At 40.4% G+C, this 25392-nt stretch overlaps 3 protein-coding genes across 4 annotated transcripts; 1 reads left to right on the top strand and 2 right to left on the bottom strand.

Moving 5' to 3' along the window:
* Positions 1-218: 218 nt before the first annotated feature.
* rundc1 (RUN domain containing 1) lies at positions 219-7207 on the bottom strand. Its single transcript, XM_073493641.1, has 5 exons — positions 6673-7207; positions 4880-5038; positions 3789-3987; positions 3577-3672; positions 219-3413 (listed from the first exon to the last, which is right to left on the bottom strand). Exons 1-5 carry the CDS (start codon positions 7063-7065, stop codon positions 2551-2553), a joined length of 1710 nt encoding a protein of 569 aa, XP_073349742.1. The 5' UTR covers positions 7066-7207; the 3' UTR covers positions 219-2550.
* Positions 7208-8460: 1253 nt separating this feature from the next.
* Positions 8461-17749, bottom strand: grna (granulin a). Its single transcript, XM_073493730.1, has 14 exons — positions 17402-17749; positions 16724-16864; positions 15711-15848; positions 15469-15597; positions 14668-14749; positions 13597-13703; positions 13230-13383; positions 12997-13128; positions 12048-12142; positions 11720-11956; positions 10937-11320; positions 9841-10074; positions 9468-9710; positions 8461-9311 (listed from the first exon to the last, which is right to left on the bottom strand). Exons 2-14 carry the CDS (start codon positions 16862-16864, stop codon positions 9168-9170), a joined length of 2220 nt encoding a protein of 739 aa, XP_073349831.1. The 5' UTR covers positions 17402-17749; the 3' UTR covers positions 8461-9167.
* Positions 17527-24979, top strand: slc25a39 (solute carrier family 25 member 39). 2 transcript variants are annotated; one of them, XM_073493731.1, is made up of 12 exons: positions 18460-18624; positions 20289-20394; positions 20885-20944; positions 21135-21185; positions 21894-22003; positions 22085-22152; positions 22294-22418; positions 22510-22683; positions 23040-23149; positions 23364-23445; positions 23534-23614; positions 23697-24979. In XM_073493731.1, exons 2-12 carry the CDS (start codon positions 20298-20300, stop codon positions 23801-23803), a joined length of 1065 nt encoding a protein of 354 aa, XP_073349832.1. In that variant the 5' UTR covers positions 18460-18624; positions 20289-20297; the 3' UTR covers positions 23804-24979. The 2 variants fall into 2 exon arrangements, with proteins under 2 accessions (XP_073349833.1, XP_073349832.1); XM_073493732.1 differs by lacking the exon at positions 21135-21185 and having other exon boundaries at positions 17527-18624.
* Positions 24980-25392: the final 413 nt, after the last annotated feature.

Raw genomic sequence — 25392 nt, 5'->3', positions numbered from 1 at the left:
CATTTCACGGATGGATCACTATGTCTTTTGCTCTTTTATTTATTGAAATCACTTTATGTGTTGAAATTAAAAAGTATTTTTTGTCTAACAAATGCAATTGATGCCTTCTTCAGGATATTTTCACCCTTGTTCTGCAATAAAGGGCTACTCATTAAAAAAAAAAAATCTATAATGTGTAAGGTTTCTTTTCTGAAAGGATAAAGACTCATAAGCAGCGCAGCGGTTCATTTACTCTGTTTAATTCATTTACAGCTGTAGGAACGCATTAAACATGATAAAAACATAAAATAAACACAATTTATATATCCCAATATATTATTTGTGATTAAAGCAATGAAATGAAATAACATAAATAGCACAATTTAAATGATTCAGTGTGTCTACTGCTCCCAGGCTGAACAGCTACAGTTCAGCAGCTACTTTAAGTGTTCTGATATGGTTCTCCTACTTCAGTGTTGAGTTAAAACATGCTATCAAATAAATAAATGTCTCTTTACATACATCACAACATAACAGCTTCATAAAACACAACATTAAAATAATGTGAATGGGGAAATAGGAAGCAAAATATAGCATTATGTTGACTACACATCGCCCAAACAGAACACACATTTTCTACTTACACAGTAACATAAAATAAATGATAAAATGTGTCTTTAGGTGCACTCAAGTCACAAAGTGCAAAAAACTTTAAAACATAAACGCAGTGGTCTGTTATCAGCATGCCTACTCTCAGAGGTTTAATACATACAGGTGAGATCAGGTACACTGACGTTTCAATCCCATAAACAGCAGAGAAACATACAGCAGATATAAACTATCTTCAGTTTAAAAGCATCTACGGTTTGTACATTCAGCATTTAAGGATATCATACGTGCAACTCAGCTGTCTCACACATTTCTCTGAAAAACAGGGAAAAAAACCTAAACATTTTATAGCCTACAATCATGTAACATATGAGATTTAAGCTGTTACACCATTATATAAATCCCTATCATACAATATCACTGTCATTTAATTGTTACTACACCTGGAACAGGAGAAAAGCAGCAGTTCATACAGGGTCTAATTCTTGTTCACACACCTGATAAAAATGTGCAACAAGTGATAACAGCCTTGGAGGTTTAAAATGGAGTCAAGAGCGCATAACTACTGCATAATGTTACACAACACTTTAACGTCACGATTGCACCGTGCAACAGGATGGAAACTGTTATTTTTCTGTTCAAGTTGACCTGAGTGCTACTGTTTAGCTTTATGATCAACCAGTCTGCTACACATGATTTACCACCTAAATAATCAACTCCATAACAGAAGTGAACAATAGACCAGTTCAAACACCAAGAAAACAACCCAGACGCCAGAATAAAAATGTTAGCATTGTACGTTTCTGCAAACCATATATACGTTCAGATTTGTACGTATCATATCATATATTCTGCAAAACCCGTTAGACAACATTCACATTACATACTGTATGTATGAGTTGACTTTCATGTCAAGCGAGGAAGGCATAGCTGTGGCGTGACAGCTAAGTGACATGGTTGCCAAGGCAGAGACCACTGTTACAGACAGTGTTTCAGCATTTGTAGGCATGAAACCCCCGCATATTTTCAACGAGACATTGGGACATTTTTCAGACACATTTATAGGCAACAAAATTGGAAATTATTTGATGAGACGTTGGGACATTTTATAGCTTCGTTCATTTAAATTTTTCACTAGGCATCAGGACATTTTCCAGCTATGTTTGTTGCAACATAACTGGATATTTTTGCCAAGATGTCCCGACATTTTCATGTTGTGTTTGTGGCCAAAAAAACAAGTATTTTAAGCCAAAACACATGTTCTTCGCCCCAACCAAGTGTTCTTTGTGCCTAAACCTAACCAGACTGTAAGCACAGCGCTGTCACAACAGGAATTGATACTGAACCTAAAGGAATTTCAACATATCCGTGGTTTGCAGAAACTTACATTGCCAGCATTTATTCTAACGATTGGGTTGAACAAGGACCAAAACATCACAAAATTTTGGTTACTGTGTAAAAGCCACATTTTTCATCCTGGATTGTCCACGTGTCAACAAGATTACAGTACTGATTACTGTACAAATCCAGCCTCTCTTTTTGCTGCATAGGTTAGGGCACTATCATGTACACAGGGGAATGATACTGTGTGATGAGCACAGGTCGCACAGGTCAGGAAGGCTTCACTAAGGATGAGGTAATCTCAGTCTCCACTCTAAGGCATGTTTACAGTACAAGTAGACATTTTGGCATCTTAAACATAGTAGGATATGCAGATTATGGTTGTTTACAGCAAAAGCTCACACAACATAATCATCCATGCATGTACTGTAGACGACACACACTTGCACTTTACTTTAGATGGGTGGCTACTTAAATAACCTTTAATAAGGTTACATACTTCAAGCACAAAGTCATGCTTGTGGTCCTGAATGCCAGGTATAAGCAGTGTAGTTAAGCTGGTAAAATACTTAATTTCTGAGACTGGTGTTTCTCTACTTTTTTGATGCCTTTTTTCCCTCTTCAGAAAGCATCCTTTATGTTCTTCAGCTGCCGGACAGCCAGGTCCACTGGGAGGTTGAATTTGAGGTGGCTGATGCGGCCAAGAATTCGCAGAGCTCCTTCGAAGCCGGTCTGGGCCATGTAGCTCCAGGACTGGTAGTGCGGGTGAATAAGGGTCCCAGACTTACACAGCAGGTTGAGCCATGACACAAGGCGCTGCTCGTTCAGAGCCATGCACACCAGCGCTTTGAACTCTGTGTCTGGTCCTCGTTTGTAGCGTCCATGCTCCTTCAGCACAGTGTGAATGGCCCACAGCAGAGACTGTTTAGGGGTGATGGTCACAGGGCCGCCCCCTACAGGCAGACTGAAGGACTGTGAAAGCTGGCGGGCTGGTGACTCCACGAAGGCTTGTCCGTTTTTGGCTTGGTAGTATTTAACAAAGAGTTCCCATGGGTGCATGGTCTGTGGGGCTGGCCTGTAAGGCAGCAGGCAGGAGATGGGTGCCAGCACCAGACTCATGGTCTGGGAAGGTGAGAAGAGGCCATGAGCCAACAAGTCTTTCAGAGCAAACGCTAACTCCTTCCTCACGGACGTCGTCAGCTCGTCGCGAGGTCCCAGGGCTGTGTTGCTGGTGTAGTTGACGACATGTTCGAGGGACGGCTGTCTACACGAACCCAGCACTCGCACCTTATCAACAGCTGCCTCAAGGCGCTGCAACAGGGGCCCGTAGTCCTGACCTGACGGCTCCTGAGACCACATGCTCTGGGGAACATGGCCAGGTGCACAGCCGAACTGGCTCGCAGCGAAGATCTGAAGCACAGCGATTGCTTTCTGGATCAGCTGCAGGCCGGTTTCTCGCATCTTCTGGGCCTGCTCCGGGTCCACTGCAGCAAGAGGTGGAGAAAGAATATTTATATTGGACAGAAATATTGATATTTCCAAACATAGAGCTGTAAGCAGAAAGTGCATTTAGTCAGGCATCTACAGTACTGGTTTTAATGACTGCAAACATTACTTGCAGTTAGAGTTTGATATGATCTGACTGACCTTTCTTCTTCACTCCTGGAGTTCTGCTGTTGGTCCCTGCTGCTTGTGGCTGCTGGCTGTGTCCACCATCTGATAATAACGGGTTCCCCACCTCATCTTTTGGAAGGAAAAGCAAAGTCATTCATCAAAGCTATAAAAAATGACAATTGTGACATGAAAACAAACAAGAGGACACTTCAATGTCAGTTTTTACTGTATATGAGACTGTGTACCCTGAATGAAGTTGATAAACATCTCCAGGTCTCTGATCTGGGTTTTGAGCTGATCCACCAGCTGCTCTTTGACCCTAGCTGGGTTCACTATCTGAGCAATGGCAGCATCCACTCTCTGCCTGAGCTCCTCCGGCGTCAAGTTCCCGATGTCCTCATTCAGGTTCACGTCCAACTTTTTGATCAACTCGTCAATGATGACCTGAAGAATGAAGGACAGATTGAAGGTTTTGCAAAGTAACATGTATGCTTGTATATTGTTCACAGCATCATTATTTAATTGACTTTTTGATAGCATGGGATTGCCTGTACCTCTCTTTCGATTCCTCTTTGTGTGTGAATGTGAGGGAGTAAATTTTACCTTGGCATACTATCAAGACTTGTTGCAGTTCATGAAGTTGGATAAAACCCATTTTTTAATTATTTGAGCTGTCCTTTTTTTCTTTATTCTCAAGGCAGAGAGCAGAAACCAAAACATGTGTTTTATTGTTGCATTGTACGGTGTAGCTTCCTATGAACTTACAACTGTTAGAAGTGTTTTATTATTATGTCATACTGAAAAAACTTGTGATGACGATGAGCCACAATAATGTTGGTATTGTTTATCAATCAATTTGTATTGTTTATCACAGGTTATAGATGTTTATCATGGGTAATATTTGGCCGCTTTTCTTGTGCTGATTTTGAGCAGTTCTTGAATATGTACTTATTCCGCTTTGGACAAAAGCGTCTGCTTAATGCCCTAAAAGGAAATGTAATGTAAATGTAAATGTCTTGAGCTGGAAAACATCAAACCAATCTAGCAGCCCTGACAAGAACACAACAATGTACTAAGACTAAAGCCTGAGGCATTTTGAAACAAACATTTGACCTGTTACACCTGATCTGAGATAGGTCAACACCACATATGTGCTCAACGTAACACAGTGGTGAAAATTTGGATTCAACACACACATGTAGATCTGTTGGGCTTCTCATGTGGCATGTTGTGATTATCACTTTCTCTAAAGAATAACAAGCAATAATATTATCAGAAAACCCGGTACGACACATCAACATGTGACAGGACTGAAATTACATTTCCACATTCCCACCTTCTGCCTCTCCATGACAACAGACTGCGGCAGCGAGTCGTAACTGCCCTCCTGATAGGCGAAGCGCTCCAGATCATCCAGCTGTGTCTTCAGTTGGAAAATTAGATCTTTCTGTTTTTCCCTCTGAGCCTCCAGGCGCTCCCTCTTCTCTCTCTCACTCTGACAGAACAAACACACACAATTATTTTAATTTCTATACACAGAGTGCTGAATGACCAAGTTTGTTGCGTCACAGTATCTACACCAAAATACATAAACCAATACGTCAACGAGACATCAGCTATCATACTCACCAGATCCTCCTGCAAGTAAAGGATGCAACAAGGGAGACATAACACAAAAAAGACCTTTTAGTGTGGAGTATATTATGAGCATTAATGCAAACAGTTACTAAGTGAGGCCGGGGCTTCGCTTCAGTAAAGACAAAATGTAAAGAGGCAGAGAGTAAACAATGTCAGGGACAAAGCAGGTTGCTTCAACAGCGTTGTGCACACACAGGCCTTTATTAAACAGATAGTGATCCGCTGGAGGCATTTTCATTAGACCTGCAGCCCCGTGAGTCACACACTTATAACAGAAAGCAACATTTTCCAATGGAGATAAGAGATCTCTGGGAACAAAACGGAGGTGGGCGCAGCAGCCTCGAGCGTGACACAATAAGCACACACTACAATCAGCTTTAATAAGAAATCTCACAGCCACTGAGGCGAGGGTTTATCACCACACACACACTCACTATTCACGTCTATGCATTTATATCTGCATAATTTAGTGAGCAGAGTGTCCATCTATGTGTCCAACTGCAGATAAGTGTGCATATGAGTGTTAAGTATGTCTGTGTGGATCTACACAAGTCATGCAACTAACGCCAGCTTTCATTTAATGTTAATCTGGCAACTATTACTTCAAATCATTGACTAGTAGTAAAAAATAACAGAAAATAGTGAAAAATATCAATAGTATTTTTTATAAATCTTTAAATTACATTTGCAAATTGCCTGTTTTGTCCAAATAATACTCAGATACTCAATACTCAAAGAGACATGGAGTGAACTATCACATAAGACAAAGAAAATGATCAAATCCTATCAGTTAAGAGGCTGTCTGCAGGATTTATTATTCAGTTTTGCCTAAAAAATAATCTAAAACAACATTTTTTTAAGCTCTTATACCGACACACAAACACAAAAACAAACAAGGCTGTTAATCTCACACCTGTGCCCATGGTTTGAAATACAAAACCAGTGTAAATTAAGTCCAACTCTACTCCGTGGTGTAATAGAGATCATTAAAGCTGCACTATGCAGTTTAGGGGAAGACATTTTAATCGAAAGAGAAAGATCTTCATTGACTTTTTGTGCCGAGACAAACTCTCTTTGTTTTCATGACTGAATAAACTGAATAAACAAACTGACCTTAAAAGGACAACACAGTTTCATACTGTTTCACTTTGTTTATAAGTGGCGGACCCTGCCACCTTTCTAGCTTCAAACAGTGTTCTGGGGACCTTATTGTCCTCTGAGAACAGCTTGTTTATTCAGTTATGGACAAAAGTAAATACTTTGTTTGTATTATATCACTCAATGATATTGTAAATATCAAAATCCTGAGTTTGAGTTTCTTCTCCAAAACCACAGAGTGCCCCTTTAAATACGTATAAATAAAGGACCTTCCATTACTTGATGACAGGTGTCTACAACACAAGGAAACGATCGGTGACACCTGGTGTGTTTTCCTGTCATGCACCGGGAGTGTGTGTTATCATGGCGGTAGTATTTTTGCGTTAACCTCACCGAGTTCTCCAGCTGTTTAGCATCCTGCGCCCTGCAGCCCACCACATGCGGGCAGCCCCTGAAGGCGAACTCCTCCAGCTCCGCCAGCATCCTCTCCTTCTCCTCGGTCTGGGCGTGAACTATCTGCTTCAGTCGAAACTGGACCTGAGCAAAGTGTGAGGTGAGGGCGAGGAGAGAGGAGTTCAGCAAGGCCTGCTCCTCTTGCAGCTTCTCCAGCCTGACGGCCATTTCCTCCTCTGTAGCCGAGGAAGAGCGTCTCTGCGTCGGCTGGCGAGCGCTCCCGCTGCCGCTCTCATCCTCGGGACTGGCCACAGCGCCGACCGGTGCCCATCGCTCCCCTGCGCCGGCGACGACGGCCTCGCTGTCCGAGGCTGACAGCTCCTCTGTCGACATTTTAGATGAAGGAGTTCACTCCAGATGTTTTTCTACGTCGCCAGTTTTTTTTAAGAGTCTGTTTCTGTCAGCTTTGATTTCGTCTGTTGCGCAGACAACAACAGGGATCACCACCGAAGACACAGGTGTATCGCCATCTTGGGAAGGATGATTCATACGTCAAAGCAACGAGAAGCATACCGGAAGTGTGGCACGTTGGTGCTTCAGAATAAAAGCGTCTCTGCTACAAAAAAAAGTCAAACTTCAAACTAGTAATTTAAACTCTTCAGCAGCCTATTGTAGGAGGGCTGAAACTGCCAAAATCTGAAATAAATAAGAAAAAAATCAATGGCTCAATAAAAAGAAAAGCATAATGAAGCAGAAATGCATGAAGCAATGTAAAAAGAAAATACAGATGCAAGGGGAAACACAATAAAGAAATAAAAACATAAACAAATAAATACATTTAAAAAAGCATAAATTCATAAATCGAATGGGTATTGATATATTAGCTGAACTAATGCTAGGGAATACAGAGGGAAATTAAAGCAAAAATAAAATTGATTTATGTTCTCAAATGCCTACATTTATATAATTATTATCGTTGGTGCATTCAATGGCTTATAAATTCATTTATTTAGCCATTTATTTATTTGAAATTTCCTTTGTGAGATTTGTGAAATTCTTACTTGAGTAAAAGTGTCAATATCCCCAATTAAAAACTACTAAATTACAAGTGAAAATCCTGCATTAAAAATGTTACGTTGTTATGTTGTTATGTTGTTATGTTTAGATTTGCATTTAAATTATGGCGGTGAAACCACCAGAATGTTTGTATAATGACATCATAACTAGGGGAAATGATTTTAGGGAATTTTTAATTAGTCATAAATGAACTCCCCTGTGTAACATTTTTACTACATGAAGTAATATATTTCAACGAATGTTCAAAGTTTATAAAAACTTTATGAAGCTACATACATTTCACTGATGATTTGTTGTACTGTGTGTAATTATAAATATTATAAATCTGCTCCCTAATCAGGCTTTTATTTTGAATTGCATAACCGGACGTTTATATTTCTACGTCTACAGCTTTACACAAAGGGGAGGCCCGATAAAGCCAAATTAATCCAAAGTCACTAAAAAAGGCCTGACGTCATAAAGGCTCAAGTAGTTCGACGTCAGCCTAAAAACTGGAATTCCATCCCGGAAGTGAGGATAAGGAAACACCACACAGGCAGACATCATTTTGTTAGGATTAACATAGAGTTTTGGTGCACTTGCTCTATGTAACAGGTGTTTTCTTTACACACACACACACACAAAATTTAAATTAAATGGTTTAATTAAATCTTTGTTTTGCCTTCTTTTATACTCTACAATAGTTCTCCTAGAACAGAATGATACGACAAGTTTTAATGTTGTAATAGCGAGTCGTGTTTATTAGTTTCATGTCTCCTCAGGACATTAAGCTGCACCATGCATGTATCTCATCCACGTTTGCCTTATGTTGTTTGTTAAATGACCACAAGTGACGATAAAAAATGCACAAAATTAAAACAGTTTTGATTTTAAATCATAATTCCAGGAAGATGACAAATTAATAACTTGTTACAGATGATGCTACGAATATATCAAACCACTCGGATAAACCAAGTAAACTGTAACACAACAGAATCATTCATCATGAAGTGTAATTAGGCAGCAGTACGTGTTTATCACATTCAATATGATTAAAGTCAGCATGTAAAATTATGACCAAAAATTATGACTGTTTATTGATAGAAAAGTGCAATTTGTATCAAAAGCTAGCTGAAGCAGAACACAGAGAAAAAGTGTGGAGTGTTTCAGTTGACTCTTTTAAAGATGGAGTTGAGTTTCAAGTAGAAAACTGTGCTAAAAAATATCTATCTGACTTTTAAAATGAGCCGTCAACATTACGATGACAGAATGTCAGAACTGAACTTGTAGCATGTAGTTGTTACGACTCAAACATCACAGAACATCAAACCCCCAACAAGTGTAATCCAATTTCACAGCATCCCAAGAAGCATTTAACAATTAAAAATCCCTTTAGTGCATTGCTTGCAGAAACAAATGACAGTGCAGCAGAGATGTTTTCACACTAGTAGAGCTCTCTTGTTGTTGTTGAGGAACATTTGCCACTTGAACCATTGAAGCCTGGTGTTCTGGGTGCAGTCTCCAGCTTCGGTACAGGTGTAGCCGGCGGGACAGCAGTGTTGCATGTCGCTGCAGCACACCGCCTGCGGAGAGGACGGAGGGAGGAAGATATGTAACATTATTAACTGGTGGTGGAAGAAACAATCAAGGGCTTTAGTTAAGTTAAAATGGCAATACTACAGTATAAACATACTCTATTACAAGTAATTAATGGTTGAAGTCATTACTGTAAATCATACATTAGGATATGGACAGCAGCCCCATGTAGTGGCGGACATCTTGCAGCAGGTCTGTCCATCTGGGCAGCTGGTTGTGTCATCACACTTGACGTCTCTGAGCTGAGGTCGATGCTCAAGCAGATACACCGGCGTCATTGGGATAGAGTCCAGCTGCAGAGTGAGGAGCTTCTGACAGGAGTTCGAGGCGACGTTACAGGTGTAGCCTTGTGGGCAGCAGTGCTCCTTATCTGGGCAGCACACAGCCTGCAGACACAGCATGCATTTTACATAAGCAAACCCTGACAAAGCTAACAATTGCTGATAGTGTTTTTTCATGTCAAAGTAGCTGCACTCCTCACAGCGATCTCTCTCCACACACACACATAGTGCTTACATTTTCCATCGGGCAGCAGCCCCACTCGCCCGTGGCTAGCTGACAGCAGGTGGTGTGATCGGGGCATTGAGTCGAACCGCCGCACTGCACGGAGCTGGGATCATCCTGGAAGCTGCTGCTGGCTGGAAGCTTGGTGTACCACGGGATCACCACTTCTCCTTTTACGCACGTCTGATCGTTCTGGCACTTGTACTCGGTGGGGCAGCAGTGGTTCCCATCCTCGCAGCACACGGCCTGGGGAGAAGTGAGAGAGGAAGTGCAGCTTTCACTTCATCGATCCTGTTTTCAAGTTCTCCTTTCAAAATCAAACTTTGTAACGTGAAAAACACGAGTGGTGCAGTGATCCTCTACACGTATAAGTACATTAATCAATCTGCAAATTATATAAGTGGAGAGTGACAGCATGAAGGAATTCACTGGTGATTGTGGCTTAATTGTAGCTGATTGAAATATTAAAGTCAGGAGTTAACACATGAAAGAGTAGAGATGTCAATGCAGAAGAGGAAGTATATCACCATGAAACCTAATGATAGTACTGTCATTTCTCTGTTGGGGTATGTGATGCAAATTTGTGGTTTGCAGAACTGTCCTAGAGAGTGTGTAGGTGGGGTTTTTTACCCATAAAAGAGCAAAATCTGGAAACTAGTTTCAGCCAAAAAATGATTAATTAACAATTAAGCATAAAGGGCAGTATATAAACTTGATTAAATATTTGATCGCACACTGTAATGTAGCTGTACGTTTTTTTTGCCAGTGTCAGATTGTTAGTATCTGTTTGACATCATTATGGAAAGGATCCCTTCAGAGATAGACCTTTCTGTCAAAGAATAAGATCCTTTTTGTTTATCAAGAAACAGCCACTATTGCTCTTGCCAAAACCTCCAGAGTCTATTTGCAGAAACACTAATGTTCGGTCATAAATACATCAAACTCAGCAAAATGATCCTTGTTCTTCTTTCGACAAGGGAAGTGTTACCATAATCAATATAATTCATAATAAAAACAACTTCCAGTTGTAGTCACATACACAGTATGATGGTCATTTAAGGATGGATGTAACTGGAGGTCAGTGATGCGGTGAAGAAGTAGCGCTCACCTTTGGCAGCGGGCAACAGCCCCACTTTTCATACGATTTCATGTAGCAGCAGGTGGATGAGTGAGGGCAGCTGGTGTGATCATCACATGGGACCCTGGCCTCTTCATCTTTATTCTCCTCCTCATTGTCTTCCTCGTCATCTTCCTCATCATCTTCCTCGTCGTCTTCCTCATTCTCCTCCACGCCCTCCTCAGGATCCTTCTCCTCCTCTGGGCTCGTTGCTACTGTACTTTTGATTGTAGTCGCCGCTGTAGTCGGTGCCTCTGTTGCAGGGATCTTCTTCTGCATGGGCGCTGAGCCTGAGCTGGTGTCACAGGTAAGGGTGGCCAGGTCACAGGTGGAGCCAGAGGGGCAGCAGTGTTCATGGTCGTCACAACAGACCGCCTTTTAAAGCAAACGACAGGAACACGCTCGGTCACAAACGTTGTTAAGGTATCTAGCGGTATGGTTACGGATCGAGTAGTTTGACATTTTGGGAAATACACAAGTTAATGAGGTTATTTCCACAAATGAGTGATACTGTCAAGTGAATAAGTTCTCATTTTAAGACACTGTAATACCCACTATTTCAACATGAATGTAATTGTTCAAACTATTTGCATGTGATGCAGCATATTTTACTCACTAGACAGTGTAAAAGGTCTTATCTAGGAGAAAATCCTCCAGAAATGGTGAGTTTTACATGACTGGCAGCATGAACGATGTTGACTACCATCGCATGGGGATTGGCAAGTGCTTTTGGGAAGGGCAGTCTAAAAACTGGTTTTAAGGTTGTTTGTTTACCTGAGGGAGAGGACAGCAGGCCCAGCCTCCTGTTTTGTTCTTGCAACAGGTCGTTTCATCAGGACAACTGAAAGTGGAGTCGCATGGAACATCCCCCGCCTGTGCGCCCTGCCTGGGGATTGTGGGTATCTTCTTAACCAGCGGCACAGAGCAGGTGTCGTCATCGCAGGTCTGGGCGGCCAGATTGCATTTCTTACCGTGTGGGCAGCAGTGAATGAAATCTGAGCAACAAACAGCCTGCAAATGACAAAAGAAACCATGAATGCATTGGCAATATCTTTAACATCAAAGTTAGGACTGTTAAAAAAAATGGCAGGCAATATTTTACCTCTGGAAGAGGACAACAAGACCAGGTGCCCTCTTCTGTTTTACAGCATGTGGTGTTATCTGGACAGCCTACTGTATCATCGCATGGGACATCGCCTGAAAAAAAATTGTTTCATATTAAGGATTTAGTAGACTCAAAGGTTTTTACTGAGGGAATTTGGATTCAAGTACAGTTACAATAAAAAAGTTGTAATTAGATTACAGATACATTTAGCGAAAAAGGGGATTACTTACAGGATTACAGTCATTTTATTGATATTTTTTTGTTTTTTTTAAATTTGTTTATGTTTGGTATTGAGGTAATCCAAAAGTAACAGAAAGTAATCAAGTTACATTACTTTAATACTGTGAAACTTGGATAACGTTGCTGACTATCTTAACAGGTAATTACCAACTATTTTGGAATACATTTTTAAAGTAACCCTCCCAACCCTGCTTACAGATCATCTTTAACTTGTGTTAACTGTTAAACTGACCAGCAATGTAACATTTTTTCAGTTAATACACACCAGCCATACTGGTGCTTTTGAAAAAAACCTTTTCAACTTCTGGCATCAGATTACCAAAATATGATACATGACTGTTACTATTAATGCTGACAGTCATTGCTAATAGTAACCTACTACTGCCATACTACTGATGCATGCAGGAGGAATACTGTGGTGCTTTATTTGAGCCTTGATGGGCCTTTCATACATTGTGTCTTGTCAGAGCAGGAAATGTTGCAACTTATCACATTGGCAGATGCCAGTTGGTCACACTCACTGACACACCCACATTTAATGGAATGCTGCCATTTTAATGCTATTCAATCAAAATGTTTGCTAAAAGAAAGATTTTTTCTTTAAACCTTTGTGGTGAATCAAACCATCTACATCTGTTCTGCTCTTCTGCTCCATTTTTAGGTGTATGCTTGTTCTACATAATTTGATTCGTGATAGGCATTTTACCTGCAGCTGCCTTCGTGCCAGATGACACCGATACAGCCTTTTCTGAAAGAGGAACTGTTTTCACTGTGGTGACTTTAGGGGATTTTTCTGAGCCGCCATCATCAACTTGCTCTGCAGTCACTTTTTCACCATCTGAAAGATGCAAATAGACCAGATCAGGCGCATGTTCAAACAGATTTAGTCAATAATTAATCAGAACGAGGAAGTACAGCGAAACAAAAATAAAATCTGACCTTTCTGGTTCTCCCAGTCAGCCCGTATCCTAGCAGGGAGTTTAGACCACATTGGTGTCTCTTTTTTGGTCAACAAGGAAGCACATTTGTCATGTTCGACATCACATGTGGTGCCTTCAGGGCAGCAGTGTATCTTATCATCGCAGCACACGGCCTGTTTAGACAATAAAAACGGATGGAGTGTCACCGTAGAGCCACTCGATTACATACCATAAAGCCACGATAACTGGACATCGAGGCAAGAGATGCAAATCCATCATTTGACTTTTTCTTCATTCATAATCTCACTTTAGGTATGGAGTAGCATTAGCGTTTCAAAGCTGTCACCTTGTGTGTGTCTATAAAGAAAAGATCAGCCATCATGTACCTTTGGCATGGGACAGCATCCCCACGTGCCATCTGGGTTTTCACAGCACGTGGTTTCATCTGGACACTCTGACACTCCGTCCTTGCACAGAATTGTGGTCACAAGCTCTGCAACAACACAACAATAACATAAATTTAAAAAAAAACAAAACTCAGTTGATTGAAACTGATTCAATAAAGGTCAGTGGCAGCCAGAAAGACTTTAACCCCAGATTTAAAAGAAGTGAGAGTTGAAGCGGACTGCAATTTTTCTGGGAGTTTGTTCCACATACGTGGTGCATAGAAACTGCATGCTCGTTTCATTTTGACTCTCAGGACAGTCAGCTGATAGAGATACAGAAATGTATCTTGGCTTCAACTATAACTATAGCTATGAAGTCAATTCTTTCAATCAGCTGTAGCTGTCTGTTTGACTTTTCAGAGAGACCTGTTAGCATCACTACTGGAGAATAACGCACGGACAAGACCTTAAATTCTTAAAATATTGTTACGGTGACAGTAGACTGATTTGTAATTGATATTTAACTCAATAGACTGAAACTACACACTGACTTCTAATTGTTCTTGTTCGGGTCCAAAGACAATTACTTCATTTTTCGCTTCGTTTAAAGGTGCAATGTGTTAGAATCAGCCACCTGTTATTCATACTCCAAACAAATAGGGGGCAGCATATCACGAGAGTAACCCCAAACTGCTGCTATCTGTAGCTGTTGTTAGCTGGTTAGCCCAGTTAGCCCAGCAGTTAGCTATTCAGATTGGGAGCTTGAAGCACTGGGGGAGTGTTGGTGTTTATACCACTAGCTAAAAGTTAAAGTTACCCTAAATGAATCCATAATCTGAACTAGTAGGCGCAAAAGGAGGTCAAACAGGAGATGATCGAGAATGGACCCTTGAGGAACGCCACACTTTATTTTCATTTACTGTAACATCTAATAACATACTGACACAATGTATAGTCCCTATCCTGCATTCACACCAGTTTAAGGCAGTGCCACAAAGTCACAGACAGTTTTCCAGACTGTCTAGTACTGGGGTTAGTGTTAGGAGTGCTGTGCTAGTAAAAGAGTTTCACCTTTTTTCACGCAGGAGCGGCAGTCTGCGCTGCACTCATGGCCCTCGGGACAGCAGTGTTTCCCATCAGAGCAGGCCACTCCCTGTTAGGGATCAAGAAATAACTTTATAAATGCTTTTCCTCTTGTAATCAATTTTACTCTATACTTAATATTGTTTTATAAAGAACAAGGGTTTAATCTTAACTGTATTAGTCCAAAGAGGTGTAGTAGTTAGACATACAGTATAGAGGTGCTTCACAGTCTCTGTACTGCACTGTATATCGTTGCTGTCAAGCAATGCAGCAGATAGCAGCAAACACAGGAAGTTGTTGCCTGATCAGAGCTGCAGCTTCTGTATTTAATTTCCCACAGTAGAAGACTTTGAACATGTTTGCTGCCATAACTGAACTGAAACAACTCAGTTTGGCAACCAGACAAGCAAAGATCCTCTTTGTGACAGGAAGTATCTGAGTTTCTAAAAGAAAAAAAACTCTAAGTTTGCATCTTTGCACTTACTGTATAATACCACCAGTATTATTGTGTAAATGTATGAGTGGTTTACCAATAAACACTATGAACTTTGTTCCATTGTTTTAGTCTTCATTTCCTGTTTTTGTTATAACTATACTTTTATGTTTACTTATTGTTCCCTTGTGTTTCTCCAGTTCTTTGGAAAGAAACTCTAAAAATCCATCTATCAATAAAATCTGTGTAGGTATTACCTATATTCTTTCCTGATAATTGCACTATTATCATTATTTTTGTCAGACATTACATATTAATGTTTAAAAATGCCTCTGTGCTGGAAAAGGTTTGATTACCTGAGCTAGAGGACAGCAGCCAAACCTTGTCGAGGCCTTCAGACAGGAAAACTCAGCAGGACACCGAGACTGATCAGGACAGATGTTGTCGTCATCCTCCCCCTGGTAGCTCTTGATCATCCTGAAGGACTGCAGAGACAGGATGGGAAAGGGGGAGATATTACAACAGGCAATCGCCTTTAATACCTAAAATTCTTACTCAGTGTTTTATCATAAAAGCAACAGATGTCTGTTACTCTTACTTTGGAGACACTGGGCTGATCAGCAGAAGTTCTTTCAGCCCAGGGGATGGACCCAGTAGCGTTCACACAGCTCGACGTGGCCGTATCGCAGATTGTTTCCGCAGGACAGCAATGCGTGTGGTCCTCACAGCACTCAGCCTGCCAGGATAGTAGAAACACTTTGACTACCAAAGTCTTGAAGCTGCTATCACACTGGCTAAATGACGCCTGAGCTTTTATCAGGCCCATAAAGTAGTAAAACACCACTGAGCATGAATAGTACAACTGTGCAGCCTTAATTCATTTTTACTGTAGAGTAGGAGAGAATGGTTATCTCATATGTACATTTAACTAAGTGATGAACAAAGGACAAAGTATTCTGCTTAAGTATTCAGAGAGCATTAAAAAAAAAGTCTACTAAAACACGATATCATCAAACAAAATGTGTTCTTTCAGTGTTCTTTCCATTAATAACAATGACCTTGAAATGGATATTATACATTTCAATTAAAAGAAACAGTTAATGGGGAAAGATGTAGCCTAAGTTCATTTAGCTTTAGTCAGGGCTAAGTTTGGATAGGCCTAAGTTTCTTTTCATTTTAGTTACATGTCTTTTGGACTCTAGCCCTAACTTAATTTTAACTAAATATATGGTTACTGAACATTGACATTGCAGGGCAGTGTCTAAGTCTATCATTATAAATGCATAATGTGCATTGAAGTATTGTTTGAAAACCATAAAAACATCTCATTGTCACAGTTTTTTTTGTTTTTTTTTTGGTGTATATTTATCCTTTAATGTCTATGTTTTCTTTAATATCAGACCAATAATAAAAGAAGAAAATCAGAAATGCCAAAAATAACCTAAACTAAGAGTGTGTATATAATGCAAATGTACTAAAAGGCGTCTTTTTTTTAAATATCTCAGAACAGAACATTAACAGTGCTGTGGAGTAACTGTGTTTAGTTTCCTTTAATTTCATAGAGGGCAAATTATGATACAGAGTTTACAGCTGCAGTACAACCATATGTACCTGATCAAATGGGCAGCATTCATAGCCATTGGCCGGGTCGTTGCAGCAGGTTTGACCGTCTTCACATATCCCTCCATCTGGACACTGATCTGCACCAACCAGGGCCAGGAGAGCCCAACCGATCACAACCCACCTCTGCATCTGCACCCAGGGGGACACACAGATCATCATGGGAAGGAAAGTGAAAGGTATGCATGAGGGATCCCCCTCTACTCTCAACAGAAAACATTTTTAGGAAGTCACACAAGTCAAACACTGACATTTTAATACTGTTTGAGACTCGGCTCTTGCATCAGTTTCAGCATCATTTCCTGTTTACTGTTTTTCTTTTTTATTATATATTTAGCAATGAATAAGCAAATCCAACATGATGGGAGTTTGTATGAAATAAATCATGTCACTTTCAGTTTCGTTACAGCTTGCACATGAAAAATGGGAAACGCGCTGTCTAAAAATCTCGATTTTTCCAAATAAAGTGTGTAAATTAAACACGGGAGGCTTATATTTGCATCATGTAGCCTGCAACACAAATAATCTAAGCAATCAAAAACTGAAAGTGTCCGTCTGATGTAGCCTAAATGTGTGTAAATCAGATCAGTGTGAAGCGTCTTCACGTTTCACTCACAGGACTTATTTGCTGAGGAGATTCTCGAGGCTAAAAGATGAGTTTGCTCTTACCTTGGCGAAAGATTTGAAGGGCTGTTGTGAGCAGTCAGGTGTTTGACAAGTGCGTCTCCTCAGAGTAAGACAAATGATAGACCTTCACTTTAATGAACACGCCCCCAGGAGAGAGAGACACACACACACAGGGAGAGAGAGAGAGAGAGGCTCCTAATATAATTTCTCTGACTACCCTGCAGCGCCTCTTCCGGTCTCTCCCATGAAATCCGATTGTTTGGATAACATTTGATTAACAATGTTCACTGAAGTTCCTCCTGTTCAGTCTGTGTTGAACAGGTCGCAGGCGACTGAAACCTGTTTACAATACATGCGACAGCTGCAGCGCACCGCAGAGTCGTGTCCACCAGGCGGCGCCAGAGCCACAGCAGCAGCAGCAGCAGCAGCGGCAGGTGGACCTTAATTTCGGATGGAGAGAGATAAATAATTTTTTTAAAATCCCGCTTGGGTTGTGCCATGAATCACTCATATGATGTTTGTCTATATAAACGATCGTTTTTCAAGTCAATAAAGTCGCAGTTTTGTCGTAAGTAAACTATAATCTAGTTTTGTGTCAAACCGCTCGGTGAACTACACCGTCGCGCTCAATATACGTCACCACAACAACATGGCCGCCGCCTCGCCACAGATAAGGTATTTAAAAAGGTGAAAATCATAATAAATCTGCTCATATTGACAACTACAGTTGTGTAAAAGGGTAGTTCGTTAGTTGTGCGAGCAAGCTAACGTACAGGAGCAGCTCTGCAATGTTTAAATTACGGGTTTTGGTGACCGTTCAACGAGACCACGTCACTAACGCGACTGTTGGCTGTGTAGTCTTTATAATTACGTATTTTCACGGTCTTATATTTCATTAGTTTTATGACAAACTGCGACTTCCTCAAGGTGAAAAATTATTTTTTAAATTGATAAACGTCATACGTGTGATTCATGTCACAATTCAAGCGGGATCAAAAAATTATTCGTCTCTCTCCATTCACCGCCATACAAAGTTTTTCCAAAATAAGGCCCCTTGGAGCAAACCGGAAGGGGCGTGGCGTCGTCCGCTTATATACCGCAGTGCTGTTGCTAGCTCGACTCCTGAAACATGTTTACAGGATACCCGCAGAGGAGAATAAACTGCGGCTTAACGTTAGCTCTTAAATGTGGCAACGTGACTGTCAATTGACTGAAATGGGCGAAGACGCCCGTATTTCACAACGAAGCTGGCAGCTAAAGTAGAGGTGAGTAACCGTTAAGCTTGTCATCTCAATAAACAAGATAAGTTAGCTAACGTTAGCTCCCCATCAAAATGTAGGTCAAATAAATGCTGACAGTTTCATTATAACATGTGTCAGACACGTTTTATTCAGTACGCCTGTTAAACTAATTTGCAGACTTTGAACGAGCCTTTCTTCTTCACTTTTCAAGTGATGTTTTGTGTGTGTGTGTTAGCCTAAGTTAGCTAGCTAACGGTGCAGGGAAAAGTACAGAGTGTGCCCAATTTCATAGATCATTGCAGAATTCAATGAAACGTTAATCTAATGTAATCTGAAGGTAGTTAATGTGTCTTTCTTTGGACTTTCGTCCTATCAACATAAGTGTCATGTGTTCATAATGAGACATGATGCATGTCTTCACGATGTGTTTATAAAATGGCACCTAAACATACTGGGATTACTTGACCTTACATTTTGTCAAGAAACAAACATGGTGCATCACAGACAGGACACACTTCCTAATTTGGTAATCAAATGTTTTAGTGAAAAACATTCTGACAAACAATCTTAATTAAGATAATCATAAACCATACCGTCCTCTTTTATACATGAAAGATAAATAAATGGTGGGCACCTCATCTCTTTGTCGTTCTTTGCTTTGGATCCATAATACTTCTACACATATGATTTAACCCTTTTTTTCATTATGGGCAAGTTGAGCCTTCAGCCGTGTTGACTCAACATGACAAGCTAGTCAGTTTTTCAAGCCACTGATCTGAGGATATTCACAATTATCCTGATAATAGAAATTCAACAAGATCAGCTCATCCTGAGTGTTTTTATCCCAATCAGCGATAAAATCTTACATCCTCTCACCCCTGTTTTGGGCACTCATGCAGTAGAAGAACGCTTATTTGGCCAAGCAGCTTATTGGTCAGACAAACCCTAAGGAACAAGTGACTATAACTGTCACACTCAATTAATTAAGTCCAGAAATAGGACAAGGCCAGGAGAGGCATGAGGCAACCACATAGGATGGAAACAGGAAAGTTTGAAAATCCTCAACAATGCACCCTTTCCTGTAGAATACTTAGCGAAACATCTTGGCTGCTAGTGATACATTTGTTGAGAATTTCTTCTTTCTTCTTGTTTTTGTTCCATTTCACTGTGCATTATCTCCCCACGCTCTCTCTGTTAGGAGTGGGCCCTCACTGGCTGCCTAGTGACATGCACATCGTAGATAAGCTATCATAATGTTTCAACCACCCTATTTTAACAACCCCGCCTAGTTCACGTCAATAAAGGATGTCTGTTCTGACTTTATTACACAAGAACAATCGGTCTGTGCATTTCAGTGATGAGTTTGCCTTTTTTCCCCCCTGAAGGTCAACAATATAAATTGCAGTTATATTTTTTTTACATTTCGTTTGTTGCCATGACACTAACTTACAGCATCCCAGGTGCACAGCTCTGTGACGTAACAGGACACAACCCTAACCACAAACTAGGTATTGGGTAGCTGATCCTGCAGGTCACCAACAGTCCTTTAGTTGTTTTACATAACAAGAAGACATCTGACTACAAGGGTTAGACAGGGTCAGCAAACACCTCAAGTTCAGTTACAGTACATTGTGTTCTCAGTGTGACATGGTGTAACATGTTGGTTTTTTTTCTTCCTGGTCTGACAGGTGGTCAGGATGGGGGAGCGGGCACTCAACAGCCCCATGGCTGCGATCTCTCCAGTGCAGCAGATGCTGGCTTCTGGCACTGGAGCCCTCCTCACATCTATTTTTGGTGAGATCACGGAAACAAAGACTAGAAAAAGCAACTAATTCCTGTACATTTATGAATATAATTGCTTTTTTCCCCCAATGGAGTTTTCCACAGTGTTCTGTCTTGTGCTCAGACTTGATTTATTGTCACCAAACTCTGATCGTCCTGCATGAAATGTACATTGTATTTTTGAAATACAATGTTTTAGGGAAGCATTGATTCAACCGAATGGTATTGGAAGATGTAGTTTGTGGTACTGTTGACATGTAGTGTATTAAAGTTCATTGATGTGAATTGGGTGGACTAAATGATAGAAACACCTGCCAGTATTATGCAGTAAAGTGCAACAGCAGCCTCCAAAACAACTATATAGTCATTAACACGTCTTTAGAACAGTTTCAAGAAAAACTAAATGTAACCTTAATGGAGGCCGCATTTATTGCAGGATCGTTGTACTAGATTGCGTGTGCCATGATAATAAAATCAAATCATCCACTTTATTCATTTACAGTCACACCGCTGGACGTTGTCAAGATCAGGCTGCAGGCTCAGCAAACACCATTCCACCAAGGTAGGACAAGGTCTTCCTCTGTGGTTTTAGCTCACACTTGGGTAATGAAACACTGTTTTTAACAGCTGCTTATGGATGCCATGTTATCATGATGCTTTTCTAACCCCACTACATCTGTGCCTGTCGCATTTTCTTCACGCTCTGTTTTTCTGTCCTCTCAATCTGTCCTGCCTTTTGCTTTGTTTCACAGCTTTAGCCTGTGAATCAGCTCCGTGGGGTGGCGTCATCCGCCCTTCCAAGTGTGAGTACCTGACCCACTGTCGCTGCATGCTCAAACAAATAAAAATCCAGCACAACTTTCTCTGTCTGGGCACGTGCTCTACTAACAAACAGCTCTTTCAGATGGACACAAAATAAAACTCTTGGGCAAATACAGTCACGTGTTTTCTATCTGCTTAGATGTGCATGTTCACGTTTGACCTTCAGTCTTGTTTGTTCATTAATGTAAAGGATGGCTTTAAACTACCATTTCCTGTTGGAGAAGAAGAAATTCTTCAAGCTTGAAGAAACACAAAACAACACTGAAAATGTTGCCAAGCTACATCTCAATATTTCAAATTCATCCTCTCCTAGAATATTTTGTAGTCAATGTTTTTGTTTCTTTTTGTTTGTCCACGGGGTAAAATCTGTAAAAGGAACGGGTTTAAAATGATTCTTTTTTTAGAGTTTCCTTGACATTTTTCTTAGTAGTCTATCTTTAACCAGCCCTGAATAAACAGACAAAGTAAGCAATGACAAGGACAGCCCTGATGTTATCTTCTGGGTGACTCTGTGGTCATTGCCATCACATGTATTATTAATCATCTTTCTCTCTTCTGTCGGGGATTGTATGACTCCTGAAAACTTTACAGAATGAATCGTACCAATATTCAGATACATGTTTAACTCAAATGTTGGATTTAGATTAAATGATCTGTTGTGTGACCACTGCCTGTTCTGTCTCTCACAGGGAAATGTTTCCTTTATTGTAACGGACTGATGGATCACATCTATGTGTGTCAGAATGGAACAAGTTGCACCAGCTGGTACAAAACACCAACACATTTCAGTGGGACACTGGTGAGTATGAGTGCAGGAGCAGCTTTGCTTTTGACACAAAATTAATCAAGAATGTGTCAAAAATGTTTGTTTTGTGCGTAGGATGCTTTTGTGAAAATTTCTCGACACGAAGGACTCAGGTCTTTATGGAGCGGACTACCACCAACACTGTGAGTGTCTGAACTCTCAATAAGAAAATGCTTAAAATGGTCACTTGAGTCTTCATTGACCCTTTAAAAACACCCATGAACGAATAAACGTAAAAAAACAGATTATTGAGGTCATTTACAATGTTGTGTGGGTGCGCGCAGGGTTATGGCTGTACCTGCCACCATCATTTACTTCACCTGCTACGACCAGCTGCGAGACTTCTTGAGATACGGTCTGGGTTTCCAGGGCAGCCACATCCCTCTTGTTGCTGGGGGTCTGGCCAGATGTAAGTCCATTAAAACACAATCACACATAGATATCCTAACTGTAACAAGTTAATAGGTTTTTGACTTCCTGTGTGTGCGTGTGTGTTGTAGTGGGGGCTGTGACAGTGATTAGCCCTCTGGAGCTGGTCAGGACTAAGATGCAGTCCCGTCGGCTGTCGTACAGCGAGCTGCGGGTGTGTATCCGCTCTGCTGTTGCCCAGGACGGACTGCTGTCACTGTGGAGGGGCTGGGGACCCACCGTCCTAAGGGATGTACCCTTCTCTGGTGAGAGCAGCACCACAGAATATAATATTATAACACTGTATCTAAGAACAAATCTGAAATCTAATTCTTTTGGTTGTTACAGTTTTTTTGGTTGTTAAAGTTTATGGGGATGTTCTGATTTTTGATTTAACCTAATCTGAACAGCCTCTATCCCTAAACCCGTGATTCAGAAAATCTCCCAGAAAAAACTGTTTAACGGGGTCGAAATGGTAGAAACAACTGAAACAGAACTTGAGATGATAAACTAAAAATGAGCAGTCACTATTCACAGTACTCGTTATTTGGAAAAATGTAAGATGACTGTAATGTGAAGCAAAGCAACAAATGAACAATTCCCTGTTTGTGTGTATTTGCAGCTTTGTACTGGTTTAACTATGAACTGGTGAAGGCCCAGTTATGTGAACAGTCCAGATTGACTCAGGCCAACTTCTCCATCAGCTTTACTGCAGGAGCCGTCTCTGGAGCTGTAAGTTGTACTGTATTGTAATTGTACTTCTGAAGTGTCAAGTTTGAAGCAAATAGAAAAAGTTTGCTGTCATCTTTGTGCCCTCTCAGCACATTCATTGTTGTGTTTCTGGTGCAAGAATTAAGCAAATGCCCTCCTGATATGAATGATTCTCTTTCATGCACTGTTAATATCTAACAGATTGCACCTTTGTATCCTCCGCTATCGTGTCTAGATTGCTGCAATCTTGACGCTGCCTTTTGACGTGGTGAAGACACGCAGACAGATCCAGCTGGGAGAGATGGATACTCTGGGAGGTCTGTACTTATACATGGTGATGTGTGAAATGTATTTACGCACGAGTGTAGAATATTCTTAAGAGTAACTTATTCCCATTCCTTTTAGTTTCCTCAAAAAGAACAAGGTCCACATTGCACATAATGAAGGAGATATGGGCTGAGTTGGGCTACAGGGGCCTTTTTGCAGGTGCGCACTCATTCTGTCTTGTGTTCAGTAAAAATACAATGTTTGCTTTGTCCAGAAGTGAAAGTATTTGTGTTTTTCTCAGGTTTCATGCCAAGGGTGATCAAAGTGGCCCCAGCCTGCGCTATTATGATAAGCACATATGAGTTTGGAAAGGCCTTTTTCCAAAAGGCGAACCTTGATCGAGAGTGACCAACAATCCTGAAGGCTGTCTTCGAGGTGGTTCTTGGCAGAAGTACCTTGTTATCCAGACAGCTCGGACAAAGTCTCCTCACACTGGTCCAGGATTTGATTTGTGAACACAAAAGAGGATTCGCCTACATGTCAGGAATACCTCTTCCTTCAACTCTATTTAAAAATAAACACAGACTGTGATAAGACACACTTACATCCTTGAACTTAATAATGAGCTTGAACAACAAGCCTGGATACTGCGAGACACTCTTTGCCACTGACTTTATGTGTGTTGATTATTTGACTAAACCTTTTCCAGGTATCTTAAGAAGAGACTGTTTTTTTTTTTCTTTTCAATGCTTAAGTGGAAGCGACTTGTACCAAATGACACTGACATGGATCACAACTCCGTACTCATTTTCTTGGGTAGTGATGGACTGAATCTGCATCAGTTTTATTGCATGACTCAGCGGAAAATGTTCTCATTTCAACAGTTTTCATAGCTTGAGACCAACTGCATGGTGTGTACAGTTTTATTCAAAAAGCTGGTCCATCCTGCATTCGCTTTACTGCATTACCCTGCTCTCCTGTAGCAGTAGAGCATGACATCTGAATAGATGAATGACAAATCTGTTTTTTATGCTGGATACATTTGATCATTTGTAGCTCTTTAAATTTGCAAGACAAGCGCTGTGAAATGAAATCATAAGACATGAGTACAGGTTTTTATGTTCGTTGAATGTATGCCTCTTTTCTGGTCTCATAACTGGAGGAAGGTCACAGCATGCAAAACACAAGACTTTATGGAAACATTAGAGCAAGCCTTCTGGAAGACAAGTGTTCATTGGTGAACATTTTGTGCCCAAATTGTACTACGTGAACTCATGAACATGAGCAAAACTTCCTGTAAAAACCAATGCAGCCAGCTTCCCAAAAGTCACAGATTTTCTGAAATTCTGCCAAGACTTTTTAGGTCATGGATAAAAGAAAACAAAAGGCTTTCCAAACTTTCCCCTGGTGGTTTTCTGGTAATAAAATGGATTGAATATCTTGCCTACAATGAACATGACATCAAAACTTGTTACATCACTGGATCATAAAACAAAAATATTGTTGCCTTGACCTGAGAGGTTTATATGTGTGTGATTTGTTTTTTTTAATAATGAAATGGTAATAAATGTAAAGATGGCTTAATTTGTGTGTTTGTTTCCAAGTGACCATCATTGTCAGTGAGAAGGGTTTTAAATATAGGACATGAACTCAACATAAGAAGAGAAAATTCTACTTTTTCTAGATTCAAAGACAGTTTTGCACCTCAGATAAATAAAGGTCAGTTAATTACTGATTCAATTTGTTTCACCATATAACAACTATAATGTATATTCTTTCATTGTGTCCCAAATATAACTAAATTATGTAATCCACAGTTTTAAGACTTAGTTACATTTGGTTAAGATAAACAGTACTTGAATGAGAACAGAAATATTCCAAAACATACCTTTGTATTGTCTAAGTCAATAATGACACAATAAAATGTTAATATTTAGTCGTGTAACTAAAAGTTATCATATATAAATTGAGTAATGCGTTGAAATTTGTTGTAAAGT

This window comes from Pagrus major, chromosome 23 (genome assembly GCF_040436345.1).
Source record: "Pagrus major chromosome 23, Pma_NU_1.0".
NCBI classification, from domain to species: Eukaryota; Metazoa; Chordata; class Actinopteri; order Spariformes; family Sparidae; genus Pagrus; species Pagrus major.
Note: the sequence above shows the minus strand (reverse complement) of the source record. Positions and strands in the feature narration are given on the sequence as shown.